The 14,697-nt window shown below is 35.7% G+C and overlaps 1 protein-coding gene across 2 annotated transcripts in view; it reads right to left on the bottom strand.

The window, feature by feature from the left end:
- Positions 1-632: 632 nt before the first annotated feature.
- Positions 633-14,697, bottom strand: part of SLF1 (SMC5-SMC6 complex localization factor 1) — a 42,251-nt gene continuing 28,186 nt past the window's right edge. For both annotated transcript variants that reach the window (XM_052777564.1, XM_052777565.1), the window contains 7 exons: positions 13,826-13,973; positions 11,450-11,595; positions 9,270-9,439; positions 8,646-8,770; positions 6,578-6,670; positions 6,002-6,184; positions 633-3,499 (listed from right to left, as the gene is read on the bottom strand). In XM_052777564.1, coding sequence (XP_052633524.1) covers positions 3,015-3,499; positions 6,002-6,184; positions 6,578-6,670; positions 8,646-8,770; positions 9,270-9,439; positions 11,450-11,595; positions 13,826-13,973 — 1,350 coding nt within the window. In that variant the 3' untranslated portion in view covers positions 633-3,014. The remainder of the gene's footprint in view (positions 3,500-6,001; positions 6,185-6,577; positions 6,671-8,645; positions 8,771-9,269; positions 9,440-11,449; positions 11,596-13,825; positions 13,974-14,697) is intronic.

Raw genomic sequence — 14,697 nt, forward strand, 5'->3', positions numbered from 1 at the left:
GAAATACCCTACCTACCAAGAGGGATTTTAAAAAGCGGTTAGTTTAATCACTTACTTAATAGATCTCACTTTATTGCAATCACGATTTAACAGGAAAGTTTTGCTATTCTGAAAGAGAACAGGTACTCTCTAATAAATTAGATGAAGCACATAATTTTATGTTAAATACAACTGAGATATACTTAAGATTATTTAAGGATATGGGGTTTGCAAACATGAGTATATATAAAACTGAACTGTTAAGAGCATAACTGGGAAATAACAGGAAAATTTCCAGTATATGATCCTTAAACTGAGAGAACATTAGAGAGAACAAAATTGTGTCACCATATAATTAAAGACTGACAATGCACACAGACAATATTTAAGTTGGGGCTACATGTGGAATATTAATTCAGAAATTTGCTAACTTTTGAATTTCTCATTTTGCAATGTTAATAATGTTCATTTAGCATATATTATCTACTTCACAGTATCTTGGAAAGATGTAGTTGAAATTAGTTTAAATAGGTAAGTAGGACTTATAAATGATTGATGTACTTTTTTTCCTGTCTAAATGACATAATAGCAAATAACTGTGGGAGTATCTTGGATATATAAGCAGAATCACTCTCTCCATCAGACCAAAACAATGCTTTTCCTGCTTTTATTTCAGTCACCAATGTATTATATTAGGAATAGATATGAATATTCTGAAGCATTTGCTTTTCCAGATCCAGCAGAATTCTTTTTGTGTGGTTCTCCGAGTCCCAATTATTTTAAATTCCCAATTACCTATCAAATTTGTGACTAAAGAAAATGTTAGTATTGCCAACTTAAATGCGTATTTTGCATTCTTTAGATGGTATGTACATAGCATTTCTTTTACTATGTCCTGCAATAGGCAATATTGACTTCTATTAGTCCATCTCATACACAACAAAGGGTTTTTTTGTGTTGCTTTCTTACTAGAGAAAAATAAAAAGTGCACAAACATAGACAAATCCAATATGCACTGACCCTTTATTCTATTAGAGCAGGCTGTTCTGCATGCATGTATAAAAATAATAATCAGTCATTAATAAACACTGAACATTTGTAATGAAGGTCTGTTTCCAAGACCAACTCAGCCTGAGCAACTTCAGTGGATTGCTATGAGATCACATATCTCAGCTGCAGAAAGGCTAAATGGAAGTTTTAATCTGCTGCAAGCCAGCTGCATCAATGTAACTTACTCCCTCTAGTCAAGCAACATCAATTTCAGGAGCAGTTATTATCCTCACCCTTTCTTTTATTTTTTTTTTTTAATATTATAAATTCTATTACAGGAGAATTGGAATTGGAAACATTGCTAATCAGTACCTTCCTTTTGAAGGCTAAGATTTTAAATTACTCCTGATCTATTACTGAATCTATTAGAAAAAAATCAGGTACCCTCATTCTAAAGCAGCACTTCCTTCTCTTCTCTTGGAAGGGGAAGGCATAAACTTCCTTTTGAAGTGCCTCTCTTCCCACACGCTAGTCTGAAATGAATTTGGCACTTGATCTCTACAAAGATGCGAGGCAAGAAGAGTAGTTATTGCTGTATAAATGTGCAATAAAGGCTCTCCAAAACACGTAACCCTTCCACATCCCCAACCCCATGCAGCACAATTACGTACTTCAGCTGCCTCATGAGCCTCAACACCTTGAAAGAACAGCACAGGATTTTCTCTTTTTCTTAATTAATTAAAAGGACCATCTGATAGAATATGTAGCACACAATCCTAAATTAGGTTAGAGGATTAGTTTAGAGGATTTATCACGTGTAGTTTGCATGTATTCACAGAATTGAGAACAAAATTCTCATATTAAATGGGGTGTAATTTTTAAGGAGATCCATACTTAGTGTCAGAATCTGATGCCCAGTACATACTTAAACTGTCTTGTCTAATCCTTTCTGAATTCCCCTGCCAACATAACTAGATTTGTGCCACTGCTTCCACCAGCATCGTTAGTTCAGGGAATCCCGGGAGTGTTACCAGATCATTTTATACACTGCCAGTGTAATGGATTTATCAAATCACTGCAAGCCAACACAAGTTAGAGCAGAGCCAAGGACATCAGAGTGGATGAGGGTGGATTTGGCCCTTCGCAGCATCACCATCCTGGGAAGCAGCAAGATGACTTGATGGTTTTAAAGCTCTAGTCAGTGGTACTCACTGGAGTTTTGCAAATTACCTGAGTATCTGGGCCAGTCTCCACAAGTCAGTCACTGCACAAATGAATGTGACCGTGAGTGCCACGGTGCTGACCAGCCACTGTGATTTTCCACACGCCTTTGTGTGACCATTTCTATCAAACTGTCAAAGACATGGGAAATGCTAGTACACTGATTCTGTAAATATATACATACCACCTTCTGTTTTGAATTTTACAAGATGTAATTAATTTACACAACATAATTTTGATTTTTCTAAGAGAAGGATAAATAAGACAAAAACGGATAAAGGAATTTGCTCTTCCATATATTTTTGCTTAATGTCAGACAACATTAACATTAGCTTAAAACATCAGTTTTATTAGAAGATATTAAAACACGTAGGCACAAGCCTTACTCAAGGAAAAACTGCCTGTGGTTGTCTTTCAACTCGGTTTAACTTTAGGGTCACTACCTCTGGAAACTGAAGTGAACTACGGTGTAAGATGGGTAACAAAGATTTCCAGGACAGAAAATACAAAGTTTAACTTAGTGCAAATGATATCTAGCACCCTCCTGAGCTGGTCACAGGCATCCAGAACTGTCAGACAACTAGAAAGCATTGGTATTGGAAAAATTTTGCCTAAAAAGTGCACTGAATCAATGCATCTGACTTCCAGGTTCTGTTAGAGGAAATTATTAACATCACAGGAGATACTAACATGTAAGGCTTGTGTAAGGCTCTGAAATTTGGACTTCTTTGGTTCCCAGAAGAAAAGTTAGCCCAATACCAAGGGTTAACAGTCAAGATTCAATCAATGATGTGGCTTGTTTGGAAGCTAACTGTTAAAAACATTTAAGTAGAGAGCTGATATGCCTCTACCATAGTTTCGAGAGTTGCTAATAAAGCCTTCGTCTGTTCTCCAGGGTAAAAAACCATGCTTGCAGATATTTCTTGAAGAAACTGTGGTAGCTTTTGAAAAGTTTCTAGCTCTCTAAAATATGTATCTACTAACCAATCTGCAGAAAATGTATTTTTCATCTCACCGTTACCACGAGCCATTACTTTAAGTACATTTGAACAAGCTACCTCTCTGAGAGTTAAAGTAAAGGGTAAAGACAGATTATAAACAGAACAAAAATTCAGCAGCATCTTATTAAATAAAAACAACCACAGTTCTCTCTGCTGACTGCAAAAATCTTGTTCTGTGCGTTCACAGAAGCTTTCAATGTTTTCTTCTGGATGAACAACATTCAGAAGTTCTTGCTTTACTGGTACAGACTCAACATAATCCAGTGGCAATTCTCCATTGGAGTCCCTCTGCTGCAGAAGGACTGGTCCTGCAGGGAAAATACAAACAATAATAACAGCACATTCAATTTGGCAGCCGAACAAGATTTTGGTTTGGTTTTTGCCAGAAGCTAGGAGTCTGTTTAAATTCCTTTTTGTACTAAGTTATGTTGATGTAACCGATGAGTTACACATTTGCAATATAACCTAGAACATGTGCAGAGACCTTTTGTAACAGTTTCTTTACGATACTGTCTTAATTTTCTTCCCAGTTTTGCTAGGTTGAAAGCCAAGGGTTATTATACAGAAATGGAAAAGAAATTCAAATGTTGCTTATCCTAAAATTTCAAGTAACAATATGTAAAGTATGTAAAAATGTAATGTTATTACTGTTGTAAAGTTCTGTTAACTATTTTATAGACTAGGTTATTTGCCCAGACTCTACTCCAACTGAAAGGCACGTTACTATGATTGTCTTTATTTTACTTTCCTGGATGGTGTGGCCAACCTTGTCCTAGGCGATGCAGCAAGGTAAACAACTGAGGTAGGAATCCTAGACTCCCCCAACATCTGAGTTTCAAAATTTTGTCTTAAGAGACTTCTGAAATACAAGTAGTAATTACTCTAATAAATAGATGTAAAGTAAGTAAATGGCACATATTTTACTGGTTCAGATTACACTACACTCTTTTGGTATTTCCTGTTTATTAGTACAATGGTGCTATTAATATTCAAACCATTTACAGACATTTTGGTAAGGCCACATCAGTAAGATAGAATGAAGGCAGTTAACACACCACAGGTATTGATTTTCAAAGATGAACACATCAGGAATCTTATGTAAATTTGGGTTACTATACTAAAGTAATGATGCCATTTTAACTTGAATACATTTTCAGAAATATATTTTAATTACAAAAAAAAGATAATTCACCACATTACATACCCATACTAGAGATTTTAACTTTGCTGTGATTAAAGGTGCATTGTTTTACTCCATCACTGACTATGCAATATAATTAAATTTTGCAAGCTGAAGGTTTTTTAGAGAAAAAAAGTGAAAAAAGTTTTTGCAGAGATGTGTTCTAAATTACTGAGCTGAGTAAATCCACATTGAATGGGTAACGTGCTTTCTACCATAGTCTTGTCAGCTATTTGACAGGCCAAAACCCAGAGTGTGACAAAGGCAAAGATAAGGGTAGACACAGCCTTATAGTTGCCAGAAAACCTTGATGAATGCAGGTGCAAGTAGAGCTCTTCCCCTAGGACAACAGGATCATCCACTACCTATTCTTCACAATAGCCTAGGAAAAATGCACATCTGTCAGTGCAATGCCATTTCCAATTGAGGAGCTGGACTTACTACAATATTGGCTATTGCATCACTTAGACCGATTGAACTGAGGCCAGGTATTGGCTTGGCATGTCAGATACATGGTTCAGTAGATATATAAAACACCTGGGAGCCACAGAACTGAAGTGCAGCAAACACAGAGGTAGAACTGCAGAGGAATGTATTGATTATGAGCTGGTCCTTGCGCAACAGACACAGAAATAGCCTTTAGGGGGCAGGAGAAGACCATAAATACAGAGGGTCTTATGCCAAGAATGAAAGAACATTTTGTTTCTCTACCTTAATTAAGTAACAGGCTATCTAAATACAGTGCATTCTTCTGCCTCATGGCTATAAAGAGAATGATATTTATTGAAAAAATTTGGACTCGGCATATAATGCACGGAGATTAAACTGACACAGTAGGTCAATGGTAAGGATATCACAAATACTCATTTTAGTAAATGAATTAAAAGAAGGAAGAGTTGATATCCAAGACCATTCTTTGCAGTTGTTTTTTTAAAAAAAAACATGCTAAGTTAATTATATTGATACAGTATATTTCAAGACAAGATACAAGTTCCCTGTCACTGAACAAAAAATATTGTTCAAAACATTTATTGTGTGTCTGCCTAAGGGGCAATGTATCTTTTTTTAGAAACTAAGGCATCCCTCCCACTATTATCCCTAAACAGCAGTTATCACAATTACAATATAGATTCCTTTCTTAAACTAATTACCAAGCTAATTGTGTTCTTCAAAGACCATCACATTAATTTTCATAAATGCTGAACAAATTTATGTTGAAATACATGATTATATAGAGATTTACTGATCTATTTTTGCATCATGGTAAAAATAGATCAAAACAAAAGACAATCCTTGGCTTTGCCTGGTGACTAGGTAATCTTTATCTTCATTAATGAGTTTGGAGAATATAGTTACAATGCATATGGTGTAAAATGGAGAATAAAAACATTACCATATTGGAAAAAAATGTGAAAATCCTGGTTAATTTCATATTCAGCTGATCAAGATAAGTGTGAAAACAGTATTATTTTTATTGTGACCAAAACAGCTTGGCTTAAAAATGTTTTAAAATAAATATTTCATAATAATATTGTATTTTAAGCAACTATTAAGAAAAACACCACGAACTTCATATGGACTCAGAACAGTGGATAATTTCCCTCAACCAGTTTAGCATAAATGCACTCACCCCCATGCTGAAGTAGCAGCTTGCCAATTTCTACATGTCCATTTGACAGTGCATCATGCAAAGGAGTCACCCCGTCCACTTGACTGAGCAGGTCTACCTCTGGACAACGTTGCAAAATTTCACGGACACACACTGTGCTGCCATGGTTACAGGCTTCATGCAAAGGCGTCCAGCCAGCATAGTCTGAATTATAAATCAAGGGAAGTTTTAAAACAGCAGAAGTAGTACTAAAATGTTAACAATGTAATTCATGAGACAGCAAAACACTTTATTTTTTACTATTCATCATGGCTGCAGTGGCAGCTTGTGATTTTAAGACAAGAAATTCTATTGAAAAACATCGGAAAAAAACTAAATAGCATTTTTAAAAATCAATAGAAAATGTGATGTTAAAACACAGTTGAGTTATAAATTAACCTTTCCTCAATGTTTGCAATAAAGTCCTCATTTTGTGTTGTTTAAAATAATAAAAACAGTTTTAATAGTATAAATATAAACTTTATTACCAAACAGATATTAATACAGTTCTTTATCTGGCTTAATTTCTTAGTTCTATAGAGAAAATGAGTAACTTACCTTTAGCATTAATGTCTGTTCCAGGGGAAGAGAGAAGCTGAATCAATCTCTCCACTTTGTTACTTATGCAAGCTTTATGCAGGGCTGTCTGTCCTACCATAAAAAATTAATAGATTACACTAGACTAGGCAAGACAGCAACTAAAGAAAATAATCAAAGTGCCTGGAACTAGGAGACCTGGCTATATGCCAGAAAATTCAATAATGAGTAAGATTTTCCTTTATCCTGTTTAACCATCTTTTAAGAAAATTCAAAAAAACCCACAGAGCTTCTGTTCCACCAGAGATCCAGCAATGAAATTGTATTGCAAACGGTTTAACACAGGAATTATCTCCCCCCAGTTCAAGGTTTAAAGCTTCAATCACACTATAAAAGCACCAAGTGATCACAGAACACCAAAAATACTGGGTTTTGAAGCAATAAAACTTTAGAGTGCAGTTGCCCTCCCTTAAATTTATTCATGAACCTACGTTAAAATGTATGGTTCTTTTTACTCAGCATTTATAGCTTAATTCAAATGAATGTTTCTGGCTAAGCACGAGTTCCTCTACACACTCAAGTATAATTCAGAACTTCAAATCCGTTAACAGATGGTTTGCTGTTTCTCAATAGGCTGTCTGACTTGGCTACAGTAGCAAGGGAGGGGGGAAAGAGGGAGAAATAAATGAAGGGGTCCTAATAATAACAATAATTAAAAAAAGAAAATCCTCTAGAAGAAAAAAATCCCAAACCTTAGTACCATATAAAGCTGAAGTAAGTGTGAAAAATTGAACAGCAAGCAAGTGAGAACTGCTGCTTATACGTAAAGGCACCATTAGTCTCTGCAAAACAAACTTCAGACCCATTCTAAACGCTGTTTCGCTTTCACTAAATGATTACGTTTGAACAAGAGCCAGAGGAAAATCTTGATGCCAGGTGAAAGATGATGCAACAAACATCTTAGAAATGAAAAATATCTCAGGCTAAATCTCTCAGCCTTTGCGATAAGATTTACATGGTATATTTTGTTATATTAATACCTTCACTATGTAAATCTGTCAGCTCATACTCATTCTTTCAACAGAAGATACTACTTACGATTTTGGCAGGAGAAGAACAGAAAAAAAAACAGGGTAGGTTTTTTTTTTTGCCCTAGTCCTTCAGCTCACTTTTCTTTGTAGAAGTCAGCATGTAATAATTCACATCAATTTTACTTGCAAAAGCAATAAAGAGAAAGGGAACCAATTTTAAAAATGCATGGTCTGGCTCTGTTACTGAAGCTCTCTTAAATCCCAAAAGAGGGTGAGGGTTTTTTTGTCCTTCAATGTTTGTGATACAATTCTGTTTTCAATTTTTTGAACAATCCCAGCTTGCTTATGGCAGTTTATTCTAAGCCTCCTCTTGGGTGTCATATTAATATAGTTGTGTTTTAAGTGATATCGGTAAATTTCTGATGATGAAGATGACAAAAAGTAGTTCCAGCAAGTAATTCTGTTCAGGTAAAGGCTCATGTAAAGTACAACTTATTAAATTTGTGTAATAAGTAGGAACCGAATGAATTACTGCAGTGCTGTTTTATTCCTTAGGTACTTGGGTTCCAGTATAGCTAAGACAAAAGCCAAATGCCTTTCATAGTCTGGGCTGAATGCCTGGAAGAAAACAGTCCATATGCTTAACACAGCTATGTAACATAGCATACTCCTCAGTCTTTGTTCACAAAATGTCTAGGACTGAAAGAGATGAAGACTGAATTATACTTTCAAATCAGAAGACGTTGATCCTACCAAGCACAGGTTGAGGTGGATTAGCAAAGTAAGGCAGGCAAGACTGGAATGAGCTCACACAAGCTGTACACTGTATTTAATATCTGGGAGGGGGAGGGGAATGAAGAAGGCAGCTTTATTCCACCATATATACAATTCCTCCTTTCAAATAGACATCGGAAAAAAGAAACGCGAACCATAAGAAAATAATTCTTGGACATAAGCCATCATTTTAGTTCAGCATTCATCAGGACAAGGTTTTTAAATCTGAAACTGTCGATTCTAACCATATAAAGTTCTTAACATAAATTAGATATATACAATACCTTTAGAATTTCTCTTGTAAATATGTACCTCTTCAGCCAATAGGTAGCCATTCTCTTTGGTGTGTGCAGCCTGAACTTCTGCTTTTGCTCTAAGCCTTGTTGTCAATGGAGGGCACTCACTGTCACTGAAAAGAGAGCAAAGGGGACATGTCTAAAATCACTATATCATCTTTTAAGATAATGTATATGTACGTAATGCTTTTAAATGTGTATGTAGAGCATACTTATTTCTATCCATTTTCAGAGTTATTTCTGAAATGTCTTAATTACATAAATTCTATGTCATTTAATTACAACTGTATATAAAACAGTAATAAAATTAAACTACCCACAATTAAACTTTCTTTAAAGGTAATTCTATGAACAGTTCAACTTCTCTATGTACCCTTTAAATTTAATATTGGGAAAATATAACTACATCAGCCTGCATATACACTGAGATGGAGGATGGGGAGAAATGGGGAACCCCAGCCCAGAGGTGTTACAGGTTTACAATAGAGCTTTCTGTCAGTTGCAGTAATTTGTAGACAACAAAACAGGTCATATAAAGTTCAAGAAATGTGTCAGGTCAGAAGCTGTCCCCCAAAGCAGAATAAAACTGGTGATGTTATAGGTATTACTTACGGTAGATCAGGCAGCACTTTGACTTGGTTCTGCTTATCGCCATTTAGCATCTGTAATGCCTTTTGAGACTCAGGGCATGGCCATTGCCCTATTTTATTTTTCTTTGCTTTGTGTATCTTTCTTGTCGCATGCATCCCTACCTCTTGCAAAGCCCGTGAATAGGAACAGACCTGTTGCAAAAGTAACATTTGCAATTGCTTTGTATACAGTAAATTAAAATGCATTTTCTTTTGTTGCACTTCATGCAAAGCAGTCATCCACCACCCGCAGTTTGTTGTATCTAAGTTTTTAAAAATATGATCCCTAAATGATTGCATATATAGATTGTTTACAGTTGTCTTCTGCAATCTTTTTTTATGTTCTTATAATTTACTTTTTATGCTGGCCTCAGAGGTGAGTGGGTTGGGTCTGAGCCAGAAAGTGGGAAATTTCTAAACCTCTCACTTCAGTTTTTGGTAGCTAAGAAAATTTTGATCACTTTAGCTGGACATAAGACTGAATTAAAGCTAATTGATTCTCAGGCACTTAATGAAAGTATTTACAAGCTTCCTGCTCCCAACACAGGGAGCAAAACCAAGGGAGCAATGTGGTAAAGAAATACTCGCTCCCCTCCGTCATCTCTTCTAAGATGAGGGGTTGGATAAAGCCTTTGAGCATTGCGAAGGCAATAAGCTAGTTATCTCTTAGGTGATCTCTCATTATTAGGATAGCTTTGGACGCTGTAGATATTTTGGCTTCTTTCCAGTAATACAGAGTTTCCAACCCACCTATACCGCTCATTTTAAACAGTCATTAAGTTTCTGCAGTTTGGCAAAAGCATAGGAAAAAGTCCAGTGAGGGAACTCGTTCAATGATTACACTATGATTATATCTGAAGAAAAATATTAAAGAAGGCTTTGATTATCTAGCAGATCACTGTAGATTCTGCAGGCAACTTACAATGGGTGAGGGACACCTTACTTGCAGCTTCATTGTACATTTACCACCAGAGAGAACCAGGTCACTATTTGAACACATAGAAAAGCCTAACTGGTAAGATGCTGTATGAGAAGAGCTGGGAAGATTGGATGAGAGTTAGTATTTATTGTACGGAACAAGAAAGGAGGCACAGTAATGCTAAGAAAAGCCACAAAAGGCACATGAACTTGTTTCAGGCACTACAAAAATTTACATTTAAGTAGTTCCAGAGAGTGATCAGTAGTCATGGCAATACTAAAAATAGCAATTGCTGCTGCATATGTGTTGGCAACATACATTAAATATTAGATACACAGTTGGTTTATTTTTAAAATTCTGACAGTCTTTTGTTCCAGCTCTGTTTAAACACAATGTATCAATAAACAATTATGTCTGTTCACAATAAACTCCTGTAAAATTCAGGAAACCTTAGGTATGGAAAATGTATAAAGGTGTAAATTTGTTTTTCTTTGACTCTACCTGCAGAATTTTAGGACATACAGAAACAGTTGTGGATTCCATATTCTGTTTAGTTGTTAGTATTACGATTACTGAAATGAGGCTCTAAGATAGGGCATGTCATTACTGTGTGATCTCCCTGATTTGCCTGCAACCTGCCAGCAGTCATGGTTTTGAGAATTTCTTTCACAGTTTTCATCATGTATTTCCTCACCAACTACCACAAATTGTGATCTGAAGGCAGGAAAAGGTTTGCAAGTAGGAGAAAGTTTTTAAGAGGCGAAATTCACAGGAATACACTGTGGTTCAAAATCATAAAATCTTCTATGTAGCAAATGCTTGGACCCAGTAGAATTATAGACTGCCACCTCTTAAAAAACATCTGAAGGAAAAGATAACCCAGGAAAATCACACTATATTTGGCATTCTCCTTAATTACAAATGTAACATTGCAATAGCATATTTACATCAGAGATTATTTTAAAAAGCTTTCATTGAGACTTTTCATGTTAACTGCATCTAAACAGATTAACCAGGTGTTACGAATTGTCTGGCAAGAAAAATCTTACCATTGTTTTGAACCCAGATCTTGGGCAAAGAGAAATTTAAATGCATTAGAGTCTATCTACAGGTGGAAGACAATGCATGCAATGAGTATGACCTTAGACCACAAAAGAAAGGTATTTTCCAAGACTTTCATGAATCCAATTACTTGTAAAATACTTAAGTGTAATAGGTTATTAAGGAGTAGAAGAGTTACTTACTATTTTCTGAAGAGAAAGAGGTTCTGTAGAAATAGGTACATTCCTCTGTAAACACGTTTTTTTAAAAACTGCTTCTGCGACAAACATTTGAAGCCAGAGGGATGGTATGGAACAAATGAACATTTTTAATTCACATATCAAAAAATCTGGATAAAAGCAAAGGGGAAAAAAAAGAGCCTTAAAATGAGAATATAAAAACCTGTACATCTAGAGTTATCTAGAAGATAGCTCTTCCAGACATTTTTTTTCTGCTTTTGCAGATTCAGAAGCTATTCTCCATGAGAATTACTAAAAATACTCATATTAAAAAGGATTTTATCCATCATCTGATAATAAGACCAGTTTCTAAGAGAATGGTCAACAGATTTTAAAAGGCAAAGCACCACTTTTTATGTGAAACTTTAAAAAAACCCACTCTAAATACAATCTTATAAAAGTTTGACCTTGATATTGAGAATTAAATTATTTGGGAAGTTATGCAAGAGGTCACCTTTAAAATCTCTAAGTGACATAATACAAACACAATTCAGATAAAATGGGTAACACATGAACAAAGAAATCTGCAAGTAATGTAGGGTGACCTATAAATGCTACATTAAAAGTGACTAAGCAAATTTCAGCCCCATTCAGATGCACCAAATAGTTCAGTTTAAAAAACAAAAACAAAACAGTGGCAGAAGAATATATATCTCTACCTGTATCTATCTCAATATGTATCAGGCATATGTCTGGCCTACCTCTCTTTTTTTTGGAAAAGGAGACAGAATGATTTTTCTTAGGGTGGTATTTGTATTTTGATTCTAGCAAAATAATTTTGTCAAAATAGCAACTGTGACGTGGAAAGCAAGGTCTGCCATGAGGAAGAAAGTATTTATTGAGGGAATATTCTGTTCTGCTAAGAAGTGCTCATACATCAACTGGTCTGTAGACTCAATCGAAACAGAAACACAAGTTTTGAGACTACAGACTTTTTCTACTCTAAGAGTGACAGAATTTAGGAGAACTCTGCAACAGTTTTTTGGTCTTTAAGTGCTGTAGACTGAACCAAGCAGCCGTGATCACCAATAGGTCAAAGAATCTTTACTCTTTATAATCAGATTGTGAATGTTGTTCTTGTGAATGCTCTCAATGGAGGACAGCATTGAAAGTGTAATTTTCCATTTGTGTACAGGAAAGTAAGAAAGTCTTACAGAAAGACATATCCAAGATTCTCCCTTATATGAAAGCTAGAAAATCCGTTGGAGGGGCGGCAATAGTAGTAGATACTAAAAGCTCCATTGATTTAAATACTATAAAGTTCCAACTGATTTGGCCTTCTAAGATTTAAGGCAGGTTAGAATGGTTCTGATAATCTGCTTCTCGTAAGACTAGAGTGGAACTATTTGTCTAGACGCTAAGATTTTAGTTTAATCTTTTCAGCACAGTTCTTCTCAAGTGTCCAGGTAGGAGAAGACAGATACACTTTAAATGAAGCCTACGTACACCTATCACTAGAGAAAATGATGACTGAAACCAGGATATCCATACAGGTGTAACAGCCGAGTTACAGTTTTCCCACTACTTCCTAATTGGGGGGAGGGGAGGAGGGGCAGGCTTTGGTGGGAATTAAGTTTGAAAATGTAATTAAAAACATTCAGTAGTTTTCTTATTTTTTTGGTCTTTTGAGTTCCTCATCCCCTAGTTGCCAAAAGGACAGATACCCCAACCAACATTTCATGTGAAATGATAATGGTTCATTTGAGTCATGACATTTCCTTTTACCTAGTGTATTTAATGAAGAGGAACAATAGTGATTCAAGGGACTAATTGGAATTTTCCCCCAGCCCCCAAATAAAGTCCATTAAGTCTAAGGATTTGGAATGAGGCACTGAAATGTTTCATTTGAAGTCTGTATGGGTCAAAGAGTTCAGCATAGCTTTTGGACTTATGGCTGAAGTGTCCTTAGCAAGCAAGATCAAGTTTGTGGAGTGAAAAATTTCACCTGAGAATTGGCCTGAGCTAAGGTATGTCCAATTGCCTCTCTGAAGTTATGGCTTATTATATGCTTAAAGCTCTTCCTAAACTGACAAGAGAGCTCCAAAGATTTTTTTTCTTCTTCACACTGTGTAGTCTTGCTTTCACATTAACACCTACTGAGATTTATTTAGAGATATTTTAGTAAGAAAGCCTGTTCTATTTGGTCTTTGCTTGAGACAGACAGACAGAGAGACAGACACATACACACAATAAAACAGTTTCTTGCGTAGTACACATCACACCATAAGACTGCAGAGCTGCAACAGAAGGTAAAAAATAACTTGAAAGTAAACCGAGGATTTCAGTTAGGACTTTAGTGTATCTGATTAAAAGACTTTGAGAGGCCTTTCAAACACTTACCATCACATGAAATGGCAAGGTACTGTGCCAAATCACCAGCTATTTCATGAAACACGTTTCTGTCCATAAGCAAACTTGAGATGACCCAATATTCCACTACAGTTCCAAGAATTGCATTTAATAGACCAGCTATTTCACATCTGAAAGCCTAAATGAAAAGAAAAAAACCAAGCCAAAACAAAAGAGTGTCTATAGACCTGTAGCGTGTAACAAATTCACACTGATAATGTACCAATAATAACACTAGAGAACTTCCTTAGATAAAAGCCCACTCTGTTGCCACATCACCTCTTCACTGGCTTTTCTTCTGCTGCTCAAAAGCTAACTGTTGCAGCCAGGTCAACAAAATTAATATGCTATTGATGCCACATGAGTTAACACTTGGCATTGCAGAAATAAAAGTTATTTGAAAACATGCAAAATGTAATCAAAGCTTACAAGTACGAAGTGTGATTTCTTTTTAAATTATTTTAACTGTAAGATTTCAACTACTGCATTTATGCTAGTTAACCTTGTGTTTAATTTGACAATTACAGGGATCTTATTCTACCTGCTGTATTATGACTCTTTTTTCCCAAAGATTTCATCGTGATGTGAAAGCTCCTTTTGTGACTAACCATGTATGTCTGTGCCAAAAGGGAAAAGGATGCAAGGTGCTAGTTTCCTGCACAGAAAGAACTTTGGCAGCCAGTTTGTGGGATCAGGAAACTGTCTTCTGCTACCAAAAACTCCAAAGAGACTAGCAGCGGCAAATTTAAAAAGAACATACTTATGGGTATTAGCCTTACCTTTTTCTCCCCTGAACCTCCACAAAATGGTCATGTGTAGACAAAAAAGCCAAAGCGCATTTTGTTTGGAGGCATCAAGACAAT

Source organism: Harpia harpyja, chromosome Z (genome assembly GCF_026419915.1).
Source record: "Harpia harpyja isolate bHarHar1 chromosome Z, bHarHar1 primary haplotype, whole genome shotgun sequence".
Lineage (NCBI taxonomy): Eukaryota > Metazoa > Chordata > Aves > Accipitriformes > Accipitridae > Harpia > Harpia harpyja.